General features: G+C 49.8%; 6 protein-coding genes across 6 annotated transcripts; 4 read left to right on the top strand and 2 right to left on the bottom strand.

The window, feature by feature from the left end:
* Positions 1-1,016: 1,016 nt before the first annotated feature.
* Positions 1,017-2,218, top strand: FMAN_02952 (uncharacterized protein; the record flags this gene model as incomplete). Its single annotated transcript, XM_041831707.1, has 3 exons — positions 1,017-1,210; positions 1,319-1,915; positions 1,966-2,218. The coding sequence occupies 3 exons, from the start codon at positions 1,017-1,019 to the stop codon at positions 2,216-2,218; spliced, it is 1,044 nt and encodes a 347-aa protein (XP_041682244.1).
* Positions 2,219-3,617: 1,399 nt separating this feature from the next.
* On the bottom strand, positions 3,618-5,548 carry FMAN_02951 (uncharacterized protein; the record flags this gene model as incomplete). The annotated part of the gene is made up of 2 exons (XM_041831706.1): positions 3,618-5,230; positions 5,281-5,548. 2 exons carry the CDS (start codon positions 5,546-5,548, stop codon positions 3,618-3,620), a joined length of 1,881 nt encoding a protein of 626 aa, XP_041682243.1.
* A 1,024-nt stretch (positions 5,549-6,572) lies between these two features.
* Positions 6,573-7,568, top strand: FMAN_02950 (uncharacterized protein; the record flags this gene model as incomplete). Its single annotated transcript, XM_041831705.1, has 1 exon — positions 6,573-7,568. The coding sequence occupies one exon, from the start codon at positions 6,573-6,575 to the stop codon at positions 7,566-7,568; it is 996 nt and encodes a 331-aa protein (XP_041682242.1).
* Positions 7,569-8,245: 677 nt separating this feature from the next.
* FMAN_02949 (uncharacterized protein) lies at positions 8,246-9,622 on the top strand (the record flags this gene model as incomplete). Its single annotated transcript, XM_041831704.1, has 2 exons — positions 8,246-9,302; positions 9,351-9,622. 2 exons carry the CDS (start codon positions 8,246-8,248, stop codon positions 9,620-9,622), a joined length of 1,329 nt encoding a protein of 442 aa, XP_041682241.1.
* A 277-nt stretch (positions 9,623-9,899) lies between these two features.
* FMAN_02948 (uncharacterized protein) lies at positions 9,900-11,600 on the bottom strand (the record flags this gene model as incomplete). Its single annotated transcript, XM_041831703.1, has 2 exons — positions 9,900-11,112; positions 11,161-11,600. 2 exons carry the CDS (start codon positions 11,598-11,600, stop codon positions 9,900-9,902), a joined length of 1,653 nt encoding a protein of 550 aa, XP_041682240.1.
* A 2,629-nt stretch (positions 11,601-14,229) lies between these two features.
* FMAN_02947 (putative siderophore regulation protein (GATA factor)) lies at positions 14,230-16,010 on the top strand (the record flags this gene model as incomplete). The annotated part of the gene is made up of 3 exons (XM_041831702.1): positions 14,230-14,537; positions 14,599-15,134; positions 15,187-16,010. 3 exons carry the CDS (start codon positions 14,230-14,232, stop codon positions 16,008-16,010), a joined length of 1,668 nt encoding a protein of 555 aa, XP_041682239.1.
* Positions 16,011-18,148: the final 2,138 nt, after the last annotated feature.

Below are 18,148 nucleotides of genomic sequence, written 5' to 3'. Positions count from 1 at the left end.
CCTCCCGGTTGCCAGCGGCCGACTGCTCACGTCCCTCCCCATCCGCCGTGTCGGGACTGACTGTCAGTGTCTTTTGTCGGAAGGATCACGAACAAATACTGGACATACTACACTGGTCTACAGACATACATACGTACATATGTACATACCACCACTCACAACTTTCACCCCTTCCATGGTATCGTTGTCGTCCCCCACAGGCCCTTCTTCCCGTGCTGGGGTTCCTGGTTCCATGTTCCATGTTCCATGGATGCAACGAACTCGTACGAATTCCTAATTGGGTTGGCTGCCCTTCTTTCACCCTTGTTGCACTGGGCAGGCCTTCCATTCGCTGTCTCTGCCCTCTGCAGCATTAGCATTGTTTTGTAGCGCCGGGCCGCTAGACTGGGTCCACTAATACCACCAGGCTGGCTCGATGTGCACTGTAGAGTTGAGTGTAGCGCCATCCACGAGGTTTAGCAACCGCCAGACTAAGTATAGTTCGCCTGCCCTCGCTCATCATCCTTCGACCAACTTTCTACTCAACTCTACTCAGTCCTCTCTCTCCCTCCTCCCCCCTCTCCTTCTCACAGAGTCAATAGCTTTGATCCAACCATTCCCGTATCGCACCGCCTTGGTCATCATCGCAGATCCACTGCGTCAGGAGAGGCTGATAAACTCTTGACCCTCACTCAGCTCGACATACGAATTGGTCTGTCCTGACTACCTAATTAGTTCGACGTCTCTTTAACGGGGACTGTCGCTATCTATCCGAGGATACATTGTCGTCCCTTGAGCGCCACTACTTTCGGTCCCGCCGATTGCTCAAACACCATCGTCTCTCCTGGACTACCTCACGACTCATAGCAAACCCTGTTATCCAATTTTTACTCAGCATATTCGCCTCACAATATAGACAACTGTATAGAGGGGACGATAAAATTATCTCATCTCAAATCTCACTCAAAATTATTTCAGTCACTTAAAGCAACAACCATTAAAGAACTCCCAAACTCTGCTATCACAAACTATCCAACATGAGTTCTCCTTCTCAGGCCGGGCCCTCGTCCCGTAGAGAGGAGAAGAAAGAGAAGGGATTCAGCAAGCTTCTTAATCGCACCAAAACTTTCCTCAAGCGAGAGGGCTCCTCATCTGCTTCTAAGCGTCAGTCGACGCTCTCGACCACCAACCCTGCCCCTCCAGCCAAGGCTGAGGAGACTCCTCAGACGAGGTACGGTTTCCCCTGGTGAACTTTCCTCGGATGGAAACGTCTCGATGGACTGTTGCTTTTCCTTGACTGGACCAGTTCCCGTGCATTCAGTAACTAACGAGCCTGCAGTCAACCTCCTGCTCCCGAGAACAAGAAATTGGAAGCCAAGGCTAAATATGAAGGCTTGGAGGGCGTCTCCAAACTCACCAGGAGCCAATTGATCGAAGAGCGTGCTAAGAAGCTTGGTGAGCGCTATGGACTCGATATCAACGTTTCCGAACTTCAGACCAGATCGCCCGACGACACTGTTCTCCGCATTGACAAGCCCATCCGTATGCGCGTACGACGAACCTGCCACAAGTGCAACTCCACCTTTTCTTCTGCCAAGGAGTGTCCCAACTGCCAGCATGCCCGCTGCACCAAGTGCACCCGTTACCCTCCCAAACGAAGCGAAGCCGAGATTATCGCCAGCCGTGAGCGACGTGCCGCTATCATCAAGGCCAACAAGGAGAACGCCCCCATTATTCCCGATTACTCTTACGCCTTTGACGAGAAGAAGATCGTCCTTACTCGCCCTAGCAAGACAGGTGGCCAGGACTTGGTCCACAAGAAGCCTCGTCAACGCGTGCGAAGGACCTGTCATGAGTGTTCGACTCTGTTTATCTCTGGTAATAAAACCTGTGAGAAGTGTGGCCACGTTCGCTGCACTGATTGTCCTCGAGATCCGTACGTTCACCTTACAGTACCTATCAAAGTCTTGGCTAACCAGATAACAGTCCCAAGAAAGAGAAGTATCCATATGGTTATCCTGGAGATGAATTCGGACCAAGCAGTGTGCCACACTATGAGTGTAAGGAGTGCAAGACGATATTCCCAACCGGTGCTGAAAATGGAACCAAATGCACAAAATGTGGTTCGGAGAAAACAGAGGACTCGCCCCGCGTCAAACCCCGCAAAGTCGAACCCGAACCAGACCCGGAGATATTGAAGAGGCTGCAGGAGCGACTTGAGAATCTAAAAGTGGCATAACTTGCATACACCATGAGACTATCGAGCTCGGGAGTCGGGGACGAAGAGAGGATGGCTATTTCATTTATCATTTTACACAACCACACACGACGACGATATTCGAGCTGCGAGAGTGAAGGACGACGGGCGGAGAGCACATCAACTATCTCATATCATGAGTCGAAAATTCGATGATTATCGACCCCCTATCCGCAGTTCATTTTCCTTCTACTTGGCCACGCGTTGCACGGTTCATCCACCCTGGATCATTGGTTCAAAAGAGTATTCGACACGAAGCCTATTTGTTTTTCACGACATAGAGACGGCAATTCATATTAGCCGGCGCATACAACATCCCGTTCCCGATCATTCCATTCAAGCGTACCTCCGTGATTTTTCATACCAGCCATCAGTCATTTATAGGCATTTACGAACAGAGGAGTTATGATTCAGGAGAGCCAGATGATGTAGAGGAGACGGGGGATATACGGGTTGATGTGTCGAGAGGTGTTGGAAAAGGGGGTGGTTTGTGTCTTGACAAACAAAATTCGCACATACCTTGCGGGCCGTGACATTTGGAGGATGGATACCACAGCGAGTGTGCCACACATTGTCAATGTATTTGGCGAAAGCGAAGAAGCGGTGTTTTTTTTTTCATTCTCTCAGTAAACACAATTCTGTTGACGAGCCATGCCTACGCTCTACATCAATGAGAAAGACGTCAATCCTTCATACCTAACGCCAAATTGACCTTTTGACGAAGACAAGTGATAGCGGTTCCATGTGTCCCATCCCCTCTCATTCGCTCTGATCAGGATGTGGCATCATATCCATGCCATTATCCTCACCTAGTTCAACCAAGAACCCCAGCGATGCAGGAAACACGTGAGTCTTGCCTCAACATCGCCATCACACATACGTGATGTCCCTGCCCCCGCAGTGTCCATGATTCATCCAGCCCACCATGCTCTATGCAGGTGTTGTAATACTTGCAGTATACGTAAGTGGTGCTTGTGTTGGGCAAGATGCAATAGTTGTGCCATGGTCTGGTGCTTTCTGTGTAGCGGTGTGTATCGCACAGGCGCTGCAGGCGCTGCATAGTGGTGGCGCTGACACCGTGAGGAGAAACAGGTGCGTTCGGCTCATCGGGAGGACAAGAAAGTGAGCGTGAGGCGTATGGGCGTTACGGGAGAGCTAGAGACAGGGGATGACGGGGGGTTCTTCCGGGGGCTGTCTTGGGCAGTGGTTCTAGAATATGCCTGAGATGTTACTGGAAGTGCTATGATGGTTCCGGTACCCTTGCATGCCTCTATTAAATGATCGAAATACTATCTAACAACTTCACGATCACTCCGTGTTGTCCGCTCCCTCGGCACATGTGATGCCACACCGTATATGGGCAGAGTGTCTCTAACATCCCTCACTCCAGAGGCTGGTCTCCTTCCTTGATGAACGGCTCAAGACTGATCCTAGCTGTATGGGTCACCGAAGCACCAAGGGTGTCAAGCCGGTTGATCTTTCGACCAAGATACCTACCCACACCATCCATTCGGTTGTTGAGATGGGCATGCTGTTCATCCACTCTACGCTGAATAATTGAGTTTTGGAATTCGTTCGGGTTGAGGATGGGCATGAGACGGTGCGTTGGGTAAAATCGACCTCTAATCGACTGTTCCTTGAACACGACGTTCTCTTTGATCAGTGCGTAGCGCCAGCGCTGTGCCCCGACCGAATGGCGCCACTGGCTCTCATGGCGTAACGCAACGGGAAGGTGTTCATCCCGGACAATGTTTGGCTGGTCTTCAGATACGAGCTGGTAGATATGGCCGACGAAAAAGACGGCGCCAGGGAAGTCCGAGGTGGTGAAGATGCGACGGAGACCCAGGACGCACGTCTCGGCCGGGACGTTCAACTCAGCCGGGATTGATCTGAGCCGCATCGCGTCGCCAATTTCGATGCGCTCAGCCCCAAAAAAGCAACCCCAGTACGCAACTCTCTTCAAGTTCGACTCTTCGGACATTTTGGACCATAGGGAGTATGAGTAGTCAATCTTCACAGCTGCCATCTTAGAAGCGTCGAGTGCAATCATCTCTCGACGGTTCCCGTCTGCTGTACTTTGGAAGAGACCCTCCCATGAAACACCATCGTATTCCTTGTCCTTCAATTCGGGGAGGTTGACAGGTGGTACGGTGAAGGCATAAAAGGGTCGCATTTCTCCCTCTGTTTTGTTCACATTGTTTTGTTGGACGATGCCATGACCGATGGGCATAACCTCATGATGACTCGCAGTGGATGAAGCAATGACTCCGAGGCGCCATGCATTGCCGTTCAGATACCAGACCAGCTCTCCTGACCTGAACAACACAGGTGACTTCAATGACCACTGAACCGATGGGGGCTGTGCTTGAGCAAGAGGTGGAACTTGCTGTTGAACCTGCTGTTGAACCTGCTGTTGAACCTGCTGCTGTGCTTGAGGCTGGGGTTGTTGAATTTGAGGTGGCTGCTGCTGAAGTAGTGGCTGATTTTGGGGTTGAGACTGAGGCTGGGGTTGGAGCGCCTGCTCCTGTGGTTGAACCGGGGGTCGGTGTTGAATGTGCTGTTGTATGGGGGCTGAAGTTGCAGGGACCGGCGTCGGTGCTGGTGAGTTTTGTGCTGTAGTAGCTGGGGTAGACTGTGTTGACTGCGATCGTGGTGTAACTTGGTTCGGCTTCTGAGGTGCCTGTCCAGGCATTGGAGGGAGTGGAACAGGCGTGACCTTGGGCGGGATCTTATCGGCTTTGATAGGCTCATGCGTGATGATCAACGCGTCGTCAGCACCCATGCCCCCTTTCATTGAGTTGAAACCATTGCAGTGCGCACAGCAACAGTCTCGGTAGTCCATCGATGTTGAGAGCAACCATATCAGGTGCACTGCAAATTCCTGCGGGCTCTTAAAAAGCTTCACCTTGATAGGATACCCCGAAACCCAAAGATGTTTAGATTTCTCGTATAGCCAGTAACCTCGCGGGAAGTCAACTAGCCACGGATTCCCCTCTTCATATGGTTAGATATCTCAGAAGGATGAGGCAGAGGAGCCAACTTACCATCGGGGTTTGGACATAGCTCTTGCTTCAGAAGAATCCCGAGTTTGACTTTCCACTCTGTGAATCTTGGGTCGTCTTCGGCTAATCGAATCATCTGAGGTTTAGTCCTTGGAGCTTTCTCAGCCGCAGACGCATCCTTTGTCTTCTTAGTGGCAATCGTGGTGGATGGTGCTGTGACTGGCCAGTATCCGGGCCCGGTGTCTGATCCATCGCTTCTTGCCACTCGTACAACATCGAATTCTTTCAATTCCGACGTGTTCATTGCCATTCTTAGACCAAGAGCCTATTTGCGTCTGGCACTTGCTCGATGTCTTCCAGGTTCAGGGCCCTCCTCCAGGAAACTATGATGGCGCACGTAGACGCGTTGTTTCTGCCCCTTGGCGAGTGAGGGGCGTTACAGGTCTGGTGGGTCTTTAGGTATTTGTTGAATTCGCGTGTTTGTTGTCGAGATGTAGATAATTGATGATCGTACTCCGTACGCTCTGATGAATTGCTTCACACGGGGAGGAGGAGTTGGAATAACAATGCGCCTGGACACGCAATCTTTCATCCGCTTAGCTGAGTGTTACTGATAATTCGTATGTTTTGGAAAGATACGCCCCAGTCTTCGCGCTCTGTACCTTGATCACGAAAAAGGGTTACTATAACTCATATGAAGCTCAAAGCTCTTGAGTTCTTTCAATTGGTAAACGAGCTGAGTCAGCATAATGACCGGGCCACCCTACACTAACTGAATGAACAAAGGAATGCTATGTAGCAGTGAAAGCTGTAAGGCACCTGGTAGTCATTTATGTTATAGCTTGATATGCAATATTAAGGTATTCTATTGATATCCATCAGACTGGCCTTTATTGTTCTTCTGTGCGTCCTGGCTGTGTTTTAACGTGCGAATCGAGGAATATCCCAAGATGCACATCGAACCTCGACACCAATTCCATGCTGGTTATTGCTATAATTTCATGGATTATACTCATACATTTGGTAAGTTACAAATCACTCCCGAGCAGAATGAAACAAAGAAGATAACTGAGCGGCACCTACAAAGTGATATGAAAAGCAAGCTGGTTGATGTGGATGCTTGAATGAGCCACCACAGCCACAGATGCGTGGCTCGTGCACTTAATTAAGCCTTGAGATCGCTGAACGCGTCAAACGCGTCGTCTCTTCCCCTCCAAGAAAATCATTTCTGGGGCTTTCGTTCCAAGTATTCACACCTCATCGATTTTTGAGAACAAATTATAAATCCATAGTGCTTGGCCTCAAGCGCGAATGTCGTCAGGCCAAAACCAAGCATGAGTAACCATGAATTCAACCATGGGGATAGGGCATTTCTCCAGGCCATCTTAGCTCGAGGAACGATTACTTTCGAAGAAGCCCGTCCTATCCTTGCTGCCATATTCAATGCCAACCGCAGGCACAGCGGAGACGAGGAGGGACACGAAGTACGAAGAGATCAAATCACCGAAGAACACTTTCAAGAGGCCATGGACAAAGCTTCAGAAGCGGCATCACTTTTTGACTACGAAATCCGAAGTACTTTCCACCAAATTACAAAGAGACGAATATGGGCTTTGGTCAATACCACGTCTGATCCGCAGACGCAACTTGCTACCATATACAGCCACGAAGAAATCTCGTTCATTAAACGTGTTCTAGACGCTATGTTTGAAAAGTTCAACACCCCCCGCATGGAAGTCATGGCTATTACCGAGATGCAGGCCATCAAACTGGCACGGCCGAACCGAAGAGAAAGCCAGATCGATGTGGAAGCCCAGACGCAAACAAGTGTAGACAAAGGACTCAAGCATAGTGAAGTGGAAGCTGTACTTGCAAATTTGGTTGAGGGAGGGTGGTTTGAGAAGAGTAACGAGGGGTTCTATACATTGTCACCCCGAGCGTTGCTGGAATTACGACCCTGGCTAGTCGAAAGCTACAACGACCCGGAACTTGAGCCAGGCGACTGGCAGCGCATCAAGTTTTGTGAAGCATGTAAGGATCCAGTCACGATTGGTCTGAGATGTGCAGATGTGGATTGCAACTTCCGACTGCATGAGGTATGCGAAGAGGCTTTCTGGCGAACTAGGCGAGACAGAAACTGCCCACGATGCTCCACCGAGTGGTCAAGTCATAAGTTCACAGGCGAGAGAGCGGTCACTTCGACGGATGCTTTCCAACGGGGTCGGCGGAAGAATGGGAGCGGCTGGCAAAGTAGCACACTTGCCGATGAGGTTATCCGTGACGAAGGAGGGGCAGATGAGGCTGAAGACGAGGATGTTGACGACACCTGATGGAGGTGTATAAGCCGTTGTACCTACTTTTATGTCTTCATCATTAACCATAGAATTTCAAGATACCCACGGTCAATCAACATGAATTGGCATTGCTAAGTACCTACTTATGCTGCCCAAAGAAGAAAACCCTAAAGATGCGAGAATGAACTGATCAACGAGCCCCCCAAGCGTATACAGGTAATTAACCTAAAAACCCTCGTCACTTGGGAAGTTCAATTCCTTCGCCTACCTAGGCTGTTGACCTCATCTACTACTAATGGCAGCTGAAGTCGACTTGAGCCCCTGATCTCCACCCACCCATGTTTTGGAAGCCATTTGACCAATAATTTTCGGCCGTATCATGGGACGGCAGTTGATTGTCGATCATCAAATCACGTAGCCTTAAAACATATTTACGTGGGGGAGCTTAGGCCCCGACCCTGGACTCTGGCTGGGCTGCCGTCATGACATCACATGTGATGTGGCTGTGCGCTCTCGATTCGCGTAGATCGTTCGTCACCCAAGACAAGACAAAGGCAAACTTCCAAGCGCGCGCCAACACCTGAATCGCCATCCCTCGTTTTCCTTGAAGCTGGGCGGCCTCTTGTTCCAGAATAAGATAGTTAAATAGCTGAATCCCCATCTACCAAATCTCCGAACAAGGCGCCCCCCATTACATATAACAAAACTCGAAGATGTTGGAATACTTGACATACAAAAAGATCAAGAAGAACAGAGCGGAGAAGGCGGCTGCGGCTGCTGCCGAGGAGGCTGCGAAGAAGACTGAAGCTGGATCTTCGGTAGACCCATCCTACGGACATGTACCGGATTTCAGCAACGAGGCATCTCGTGCATCAGATCCTCAACAAAAGCGGCGAAGCACGCAGCACAGCCTCAGCTCCAATACTCCTCCCCTGAGCCCAGTCCTCGATCGTGACGATGAGGCATGGCTGCAAAGTATCCTGGAAGACGATGGTCCGGCTCCGCCTTTGCCGCCACGCATCAATACCCCTCAGATCGACCTCTCGTCTGCATCTGAGAGTGAGATAGAGGCGGTAAAGGCTTTACAAGAACCCAAGAGTAAAAAGGACAAGAAGAAGGAAAAGAAGGACAAAGACAAAGAGAGAGAGAGAGAGAAAGAGAAAGAGAAGCACGACAAACAGCCAAACCGCCTAACGGCTTTGTTCACGAGACACAAGAAACCACAAGATGGTCTTAAGCCAGAAGATAACGTCGCGCCACCGGAAGCCGAACGTGAGGAGCAGGACCTTGGTAACGTTCTCGACCGCCTGAACCTCCAAGCAAAGAACAACAAGATAGTTTCTCTTTCCAATGAGTCATCCGAGCTCCTGTCCCGTTTCACCCAAGTATTCAAGGATCTCGCCAACGGTGTGCCGACAGCATACGGTGACCTCGCAAGCCTAGTTGAAGACCGCGATGGTGCCATCAATCGCGGTTTCGAAAAACTCCCTTCATCTCTCAAGAAGCTTGTTACCCAGCTTCCAGATAAGCTGACGTCCTCCCTGGCGCCTGAGCTCCTGGCGGCGGCTGCAGAAAGTCAGGGTCTTAAGGCGAATACCGAAAAGGGCATTAAGGATGCCGCTATCGACCTCCTCAAGCCATCGAATTTGACCGATCTAGTCACAAAGCCAGGGGCTGTTGTTGGTATGCTCAAGGCTATCGTCAACGCATTGAAGGTGCGGTGGCCTGCATTTATCGGAACAAATGTTATATGGAGCGTTGCTTTATTCTGTACGTATTGCTTCCCAAACTGTTTATACATTTGCTAACCCTGAATAGTATTAATGTTTGTCCTTTGGTATTGTCACAAGAGGGGCCGCGAGGTGCGACTGGAGCGTGAGAAATCTGTAGCTGAGACACCTATTGATGGTAGCGATCGTATCGAGGAGCTTCCAGATGATCCTCTTCTTCCGGGGCCAGAGGCGGCGGCGGCGAGTCGCAATGCCGACAGGGCAATACTTGGAGATCCTGTTTCCCCTTTGTCTGAGCCATCCCCGATTCCTGCTGTAGTTGAGCCAGTCTCGCCAGAGGAACCGGTTCGTCGTCGCTGAGACGGTGCCTGGATAGGACTTATGTTTGTAAGCAGGTTGATATGTGGTAACGAGCAGTATTCACGACATGTTTTATGACGAGATGAGAATGGAGCCTCCGGGCAGTGCGATACCAGCTTTTACTATTGATGGACATGGTATGAATAATAAACTTGATTTCTGCATTTTCACAGTGGGTATCTTTTGTAGGTTGAAAGAAACATATCTTCTAGAGGCTTTCGTAGTTCTGCTATCCAGCGTCCTTTGGATAGAAGAAGACAACATATTTTGCGATGCTTCAATCGTCTTGGACCACTTCCTTGATCTCTTCTCGCCCAGGGGCCATGGCGACAGCTTCACTCTTGTCACTCACACCTTGGCGATCTGTAGCCCCACCCCCATCTTTGGACCAAAAGTCCACCTCATCAATGATGTCCCAGACAATGTCCTCTGCAATTTGGTCAGAATAACGTTGGCTCACAGGGCGCACCCTGTTCAAGCGAGCGTTGCCTGACCAGACCTTGTCAGGTCTATCTTCGGTCTCGGCTGGAGGGGGATACCAAAACTCGGGACCGAAATTTACCTCCACAGCGCCTCCATGGAAGACACTTACGGCGGGGTAATATCCGAGCATGCCGTCGTCAAGGCCTTCGCGACCGCCAGCTTGACCTTGAGGACGTGAAGCTGGTGGGAGGAAGCCAAGGAGATTCTCGAACGGAGTACCCATTAAAACGCCATTCTTGTACACGCGGATGCAGGAATTGGGAAGCGTGCGAAGACTTGGAAGAGGGTGATTAGGACTAGGTTCTTCTGAAGAGCCACCGCCAGCCCCTGTCGGGTTCATAAGATCTTCCAATTCTTTGGCGGGGGAGTACTCGCTCTTCTCGAAATAAGTATGAGATTTGAAGCGTATGGGATAGCGATCGCGGACAATGTTATGGCCTTCAGCGGTGGCCGCAGGTTCCTCGTCGGTCTGATCAACAACTGGATTATACTGTCCAGACATGACCTTGCGGTGCAGTTGTTCTGACGGAAGTTGAATCTCGAGGCCGATGATATCCCCCTCCCGAATGCCTTCTCCTGCAGGAAAGAACTCCTTAGGACGGGACATATGCACCTTTTCGCCCGCAACGTCACGGAGGCCATAGCTGTAAGCATCGAACCCCACAGGCGCATCAAGCGATGCCTCTCGTCTTGCCCAGCCCACGCGTACATGCTTGCCTCCCTCCGGCTTGGATTCTCCATCTTTTGGTGGTCGAACTCCTTGTGTGATTTTGCACTCCCAGTACCATCTGCCCTCCCTCACAGCCACGTTTGCCCTTGCCATGCGAAACCCTTTTTCGGTTGTGACGTGACGAGCCGACTTATCAAAATAAACATGCCCTGCTGAGTCCTCGAAGCTCAAGTGGGGACCATATGGCTCTGGTTCAGTGCTTCGGTAGTAAATCATGGACGGGAAGAGAGGATCGGCGATGCAGGGAGTATACCGGAAGCTCTTCTTATTAGAGACACTTTGGTAGTTAGCTTGAAGGTATTTTCCAAATACAGTCTTGGCTTACTGATCCGAAGTTTCAAAGAATTCGACCGTTTGGCCATCAGGGGTCGTGACCTCATGGTGTGCCGTCAAGACAGGACCTCGCGGAGGGTTGAAGTTGGACAGTTTAGGCTGCCCCAAGTTGTAACGTAGTGGGCTCGACTCGCTCTGTTTCTTCTGTGGCTTCGACTTTGGTTTTGGATCAGGTGTCGCACGAACACTATCGCTTCCCTTGGCCTCACGTTTCTTCAGAGTATCCTTCTTTGCTCGCGCAGACTTGGATCTAGAATTTTGAGCAGCATCTTCAGGTGCCAAAGAGTCGGAAGGCCGAACTTCGGGGTTCAGTGGCGAGGGAACGACAGGACTGTGACGGCCTTCTTCAAGGGGGCGCTTTTGAGGAACCGAGGATAAAGGAAGAGTGGGTGTCGGCTCTCTCTTAGGGGAGCTCCCAAGCTCGGACGTCATGACCAAAGTGAACGACCGAGGCGTTGACGATATTGCACAGAAGTAGATAAGAGTGCAGAATTGATGTCGAGTGACGATGCGATGCGACGCGACGTGACAACCAAACTACTGATGCTGATCGTTCTTGGAATCAAGCTAGCTGACCTCTGATCGATAAGTAACCCTGCGTTTGAGCATGGGCGAGATAAGATAAGATAAAAACGAGAAAGTGAACTCAAGCCTCGGCTGATAAGAATCGAATGGAGAGAACAAAAAAGAGGGCCCGATCTCGGCCTAGCGTATGTTGGATCTGAGTCGGTCAGGGCACCAGGACGGCGATCCCCTGCGCAAAAATCCGACCAGCGGCGCCAAGGAGCGAAGAGGAATTTCTCCGTATTAGCTGAACCAATCAGAGGCGACTCAATGTAATCCAACGCATCTCAGGGGCGAAATGACAATTTTGACAGAGCCGCGGTGAGGAAGAGGGGCCTACTAGAACGTCCTAATTTAAGGGCCTTTCGCTTGGTTCCTCCACTGTGACGACACGTTGGGAAGGGTCTTTTCTGCAGGTTTTCTGGCGTGACGAGATCTGGAGAGTTTGGGAGTTCAGGTTTGTGAGGCATAGATCTCTCACGTGAAAAATACGAACCGTGCCTACTCAGCATCAAATGATATCCATGCAGTCGGAAACGGCACCTTTGGTTCAAGAGCTAAGAAAGACACTAGAAACGAGATGAGAGTGTCTAGATCAAGTCGGTTGTTTTAACCCCAACCCACCAGCGGCCGTCGTTCCATGCTGGGGCCGACTCCCCGTGAAATCGCATCATGTGTCTGTTGAGTCTCGTCTTGCTTCTGGTTTGTTTTTGCCTTTGCACGTCACTCCCCTCCAACCTAAGGACGAATTAGACTTGACGGCAACTGAGGGGTACAAGAAGGAGAGAATAGAGAGAACAAGAGTCAGCGAGTCTCTGCTGGGCCCCATTTAGGCTCATGCAATGCAACGCCAGCTCCCGAGACCCGACAACCAGTCTCCAATCCACCATAACTAATACCAAACAATCTGAAGGGTAGAAGACAAGGCAGAAGCAAGGCAAGGCAGAGCAGAGCAATCAAGAAAGCACAAGCCCAGATCCAATTCCAAGACTAAGCCCCAGCCCCATTGGATACCTTAGATCAGGCCTTTGTCTGATCATCAATCGCAATCACCTTACCTACCTCTACTCTGCCCAACTTTCTCTGCCCTCTCTTTCTGATCTGACCTGCGCCTCAATCTCAAACCAGACGGAATTGGTCGTCCATCTGCTGTGTCGACGGTCATCTCTGAGTTCTCTCTCTCTCACACATTTGACCTCAACCTTTCCCTTGAAAGACCTTAACCCCCACCTTGTCCTCTCTTGGTCTCGGATACCCTTCTCCCGGGGTCACCGTCCTTTCCTCCACCGCCATCTGCCATCTGCCGTCTCATTGCCTCGCTGGTTATCGATCTACGGTATCTCACGCGCGCGTGCACACACGCAAACCTACACCCTGGTCTTTGGTCTTGGCTCTGCTTGGTCACCAATTCACCTTCCACCGTCCCAGCCTGGTGGTGCCGCAAGACTTGGGAGTCTTACGCCTCAACCCATTGACGAAGTCCTCCCCTGTTATTCGCCAAGCACCACATTCAATTATATCCTTGCCTAGGAACGAGACAAGGCGTGTCCCGTCCCCGTCCTGCACTTCGCTTTCGGCCGCCTTTTGTTGTCTTACCAACACCTGTCATTGCGTAGTCACAGATTCATCACCCTTGCACATACGGAGTACCTGTCTACTGTACTTTACCTTCCGCCTTTTTGGTCTGGTTGATAATCTTTGTTATCTCCTGTCCTTGGTTATTCCCTTCGTCTTTTTTACTACACACTCCGCACATCCTTGTCCTCTCCTCTCCTCCCCGCGGCTGTCAACTCCCCAACCTTCTTCTTTGGTTTTCTCGGCCTTGCAGTTGCGCCGGTCCCAAGTATCTGGTCGCTGTCGCGTCACTCTCTGACACCTGTCGTCTGACCAATACCTGGCTTCCCGTTCGATCGGACGCGATCCATCCTTCGATTGGTCCTGTTTACTTAGTACCTAGGTCAGCTGCCTACGCATCTACGTCCCTTTGTACCCTGGCGACTTGTTCGACTCGTCTGCCCACCAGCAACACTGGCAACCTGACGATACATATCGCTAGACTGCAGATTGGGCTTTGCACTAGGTACTTCTTAAGCATTCTGACTTCCACCTCACATCGAGCCAAGAAAGTATTCCATTTGTTTGGCTCGCTTCGGTGCCTACGAACTCTTAGTTGCGGAACCCGGCCCCGGCCTCTCTCCGGATTTGCCTCCTTGCTCGGCCGGTTCGAAACCACTTATCAATCCGCTGCAGCCGATTACGAGTCGTGTGAAGGACTTTCTTTCCCATTTCCCATTTCCAAATTTCAATCTTACTCATCCTCGACATATACGACAATCAAATCAACCTACCGGCCATCGATACCGCCAATGAATGCTGTAGACTTCGGTTTGTAACTGATCCGTCGCATTCCAACCCAAACTATTGAAGTACACCCGTCCGCTTCATCTGAACCATTGCCGTCTTGTTTCCCTCGATACTGCCAGCCCTACCTACGGGCATGAGCCAAGAAACACAAGAATCGGCGCTGTATAGCCATCAGCGTGAGACGGCCTCGGCGCGAACGGCGCTGCCATCACGACCAATGTCCTCGAAACCAAGTGATAGCTCGGCTATTTCTTCTCAGGAGCGGACCAGACTCCCTACCGGCCAGGACAACCGTGACCACCAAAATAGACTAAGTGGGAGCCCATCTGGCCCTAAGACAAGTCCAGATCCAGGAAACATGTCAAAGCAACAGAGTCCTGGGGCAGAGCATCGTTCAAAAACAAGTCCGCCACCTGGTGGAAGCCAAGGACAAGTTTGCAGGTGAGTCAAATACCTCTACTCTCTACTTCTATAGTTATCACTCTGCTTATACTGATAATAGTAACTGCGGAACCACCCGAACCCCTTTGTGGAGGAGATCACCTCAAGGTGCTACGATCTGCAACGCCTGTGGTCTCTATCTGAAAGCCAGAAACGCCTCTCGTCCGACTAGTCTCAAGCGACCGCCAAATGTTGTCCCCGCAGACCCTCCTCGAACTACCGCACCGAAGCCCTCTGCAGTCGCTGGTCCAAAACCTGCGTCAAATGCGACCTACATATCGGCTGATCAAACTGGAGGGACTTGTCCTGGAGGTGGACGTTGTAACGGAACGGGTGGTGCAGAGGGCTGCAACGGATGCCCTGCCTATAACAATCGTGTTTCGAAAAGTGCCAACCTGGGTGGAACGCAGAAACGACAGAGTTGCCAAAGTCGAAGTGAAAGTACCAAACCGGAACCGGTGCCTCTGGATGTCAATGCCTTGCAAAATCAACAGAATTCGAATGCCACGGTTGTGATTGCATGCCAGAACTGCGGCACCACTATTACGCCTCTCTGGAGGCGTGATGAGAGTGGCCACACCATCTGCAATGCTTGTGGTAGGTATTGTGCGTTTAGCGTTTATCAAACAGTATTCATTAACAAACCTAGGTCTATATTACAAGCTACATGGTGTCCACCGGCCGATGACCATGAAAAAATCCACTATCAAAAGACGAAAACGAATTATCCCAGCGTCGCAGGATGAGGAGATGGAAGATGCAATGGAGCCAGCCGAAATGCAAGGTCAATATGAACAAAATGCCGAGAAGGGGTCAATGAACGAAGACGGATCTGTCAACCTGGGTCTTCGTCGCCGCCCAGACCATCCGCTCACGATCGAGCCTCAACCGGTTATCCGACCTACAAGTAGAACAATATCGCCACTGCCTTCGACCTCGGATCTGGCTGCGTATCACCAGTCAAATAATCCACGTCAGTATACCGGATCCCTGAACGACGATAATCGACTGGCCCCCATGGCGTCTATGTCATCAAACAACGACAGGAAAACGTCACTATCCCCTGCCTCGTTTCTGTCGCCAACTCGAAAACGATCCTTCTCTACCACTGAAAGTGAAGCATTTGCCTCACAAGAAACTGGACAGGAGAGTTCGAAACGAATCTCATCGATCAATATTAAATCGATACTGAATCCATCGACGTCAGCCACCACTCCCCCCAATTTAGGAACAGGAAGCGACGACGGCGACTATTCATTGCCTCCCATACGATCACCTGGTAGTACCATAGCATCAGCACCGAGTCCCAGCGCCTTTTCCAACCGGGATAACACGCCAGGTGCTGGCCCGCGTGATTACGATACTGAGAGAATAAAGGCTGAGCGCCGTGCAGCCTTACAACGTGAAGCGGACAAGATGCGAGAAATGCTTGCCGCAAAAGAGAGAGAATTACAAGAACTTGGACATGATTAATGAGTAGGATCCACGATAAGACATCAACGATTTATGAGGTGCCTCTTGGTCAGCAAGGTATCACTGGATGCGAAATTTTAGTGAATGGAAGGCGAGTTGGGAACCGGCGCATTTTGGATTTCACAGCACACACGGCCTTCTCGGATGGGTTTCAGCTCATGAAACTGGAGTTATTGCTGCCAAGGAGCAAGGTGTTTGACATACGTGTCTGGTCTGCTTTCTTTCTTCTCTTCTAAAAGCTATTGAAAGGATTATACAGAACTACTGGCCTCGGCCACCGATACCACTCTATCTCTCTGAAAAGCACATTGTTTACACTACGGAAAATGCACATATAGACAGGGTCAGGCTGTATGTATCGCAAGATAGTTTACACGAGCCAAAAAAAGAGAATGCGGTGTCGCGTTGAGCGACTGTGAGTTGACAACTGGATCAAGTATCAGCTTTGAGCCGTTTCCGCTTCCTCTTTGATTTATTCACTGTGATACAGACCTTTGTTGAAAAACAAGATTTTTTGACAGAATTTGCGTGGTTTTCCGAGACCCAAAGTCCATTCTATACATGGTTTGCGAAGGTGCTCGCATAGTAAAGCATCCATTGTGTGGACATCATAGCGTAGCACAGAACCCCGTTCTCACTGCCTATGTAGGCGCTCAATGCGTATAGTTATAGCCCAGGCCTACCACGGGGTATAAGAAGTGAGTTTGCGCATTAATGAAGTGATCAGAAAACCCTAGCTGTCTCCTGATCACAAGAAAACATAATGCCTCAAGGATCATGAAGTGCAAGGCTTGTTGGTAAAGCTGACTGATCCATACAAATGTAACGCTGCGGAGAGGAAGCGGCGAGCGCCTTTATCACAGAGAGTGAAATTATGACTTAAGGAAAACAAATTCCGAGACTATTTAAGCAATAAAATGGTCTACCAGAGTGGGGAGAAAGAGTTTCGCTGGCCATTAGACAAGGTCTAACGACGGGTAAGATGGCAAAATGTGCCCTCACAGCAAAGTCTTGGAATAGATATGCTAGATGTATCACCACCAGCATGTTATTTATCAACCGCAATACATATGGGCCATTCATGATATATATCCCTCCCAATCAATCATATAAAACGCCTGGCGTGGAGTAGTTGAGCATCGACTCATGTGATTGCAGCGTGCAAAGAGGAGATGGAGCTGTCGTGGAACTATAGTGGCTAATGTTTATGCATACAGTACGCCTTTTAATACATTTCATATGTTAGAATTGACATTTGCATGCATCAGTTATGGGTGCCTTCTGCCGACCGTTCATTGCCGTGGGACATACCAAATATATGATGTTTCCTGTTGAGTGTTCCAACAAGGCAGGATATCATTAACATAGCGTATGAAATTATGATTGAACAGTACATTGCAAGTAGCCTATTAATAAAACCTTGGCTTGATGATTTCTGCATGGCTAGCCTAAGCCCAAGTAGATTGCCGTCAGTCTAGGTGCTGTGGAGAGTTACATATGGTGGTTATATGCAATATTCTAGAAGAGGAAAGCCTTGAAGACGCAGCGGCAGGATAGCTATCAGACTGATAAGTATCGAGTGAGTTGTGCATGCAAATGATTTCACTCGATATGAGGACTCGCACCCGTTCAAGTAGACACTGTTGCCCTCAGCCTTCGTCCCCGAGTTGTGTGGATGCCTTTAGAATCTCTGCCAGGCTGGACAATACCGGCAGCATAAATTGCAAGGTGACGATTAAAATTTATAAGCGACTGATATTGAACTGAGTTTGATGTCGAGGTCTACATTGTATATGTATATACAGGAAATCCTATAGTTCACTAACAGAGCAAAACACCATGGATTAGCTTCGATATGAGGTAACTTGAAACGAGAAATGACCAAGCTAGATTACGTATATACCTGATAGCTGCCTGTAGCCTTTCATATTTCAGTAAGGCTGATGATTATTTATGCTTGAGGAATAATGGGTTGAGGACCAGTGTTTTGTTTGAGCATATATGTACGGAGTAGTCCCAAGCAAGACGAAAGGTAAACCGGCATCCAAGCAAAAACCAAAAAGGCAACCGATCAATCTGTTGAGAGATACTTGGATTCATGTCAATACGCCAGGGCGGAAAAACTGTTTGGCCATACC

This window comes from Fusarium mangiferae (assembly GCF_900044065.1).
Source record: "Fusarium mangiferae strain MRC7560 genome assembly, contig: FMAN_scaffold006, whole genome shotgun sequence".
NCBI classification, from domain to species: Eukaryota; Fungi; Ascomycota; class Sordariomycetes; order Hypocreales; family Nectriaceae; genus Fusarium; species Fusarium mangiferae.
This window is presented reverse-complemented; position numbering and strand designations above follow the sequence as displayed.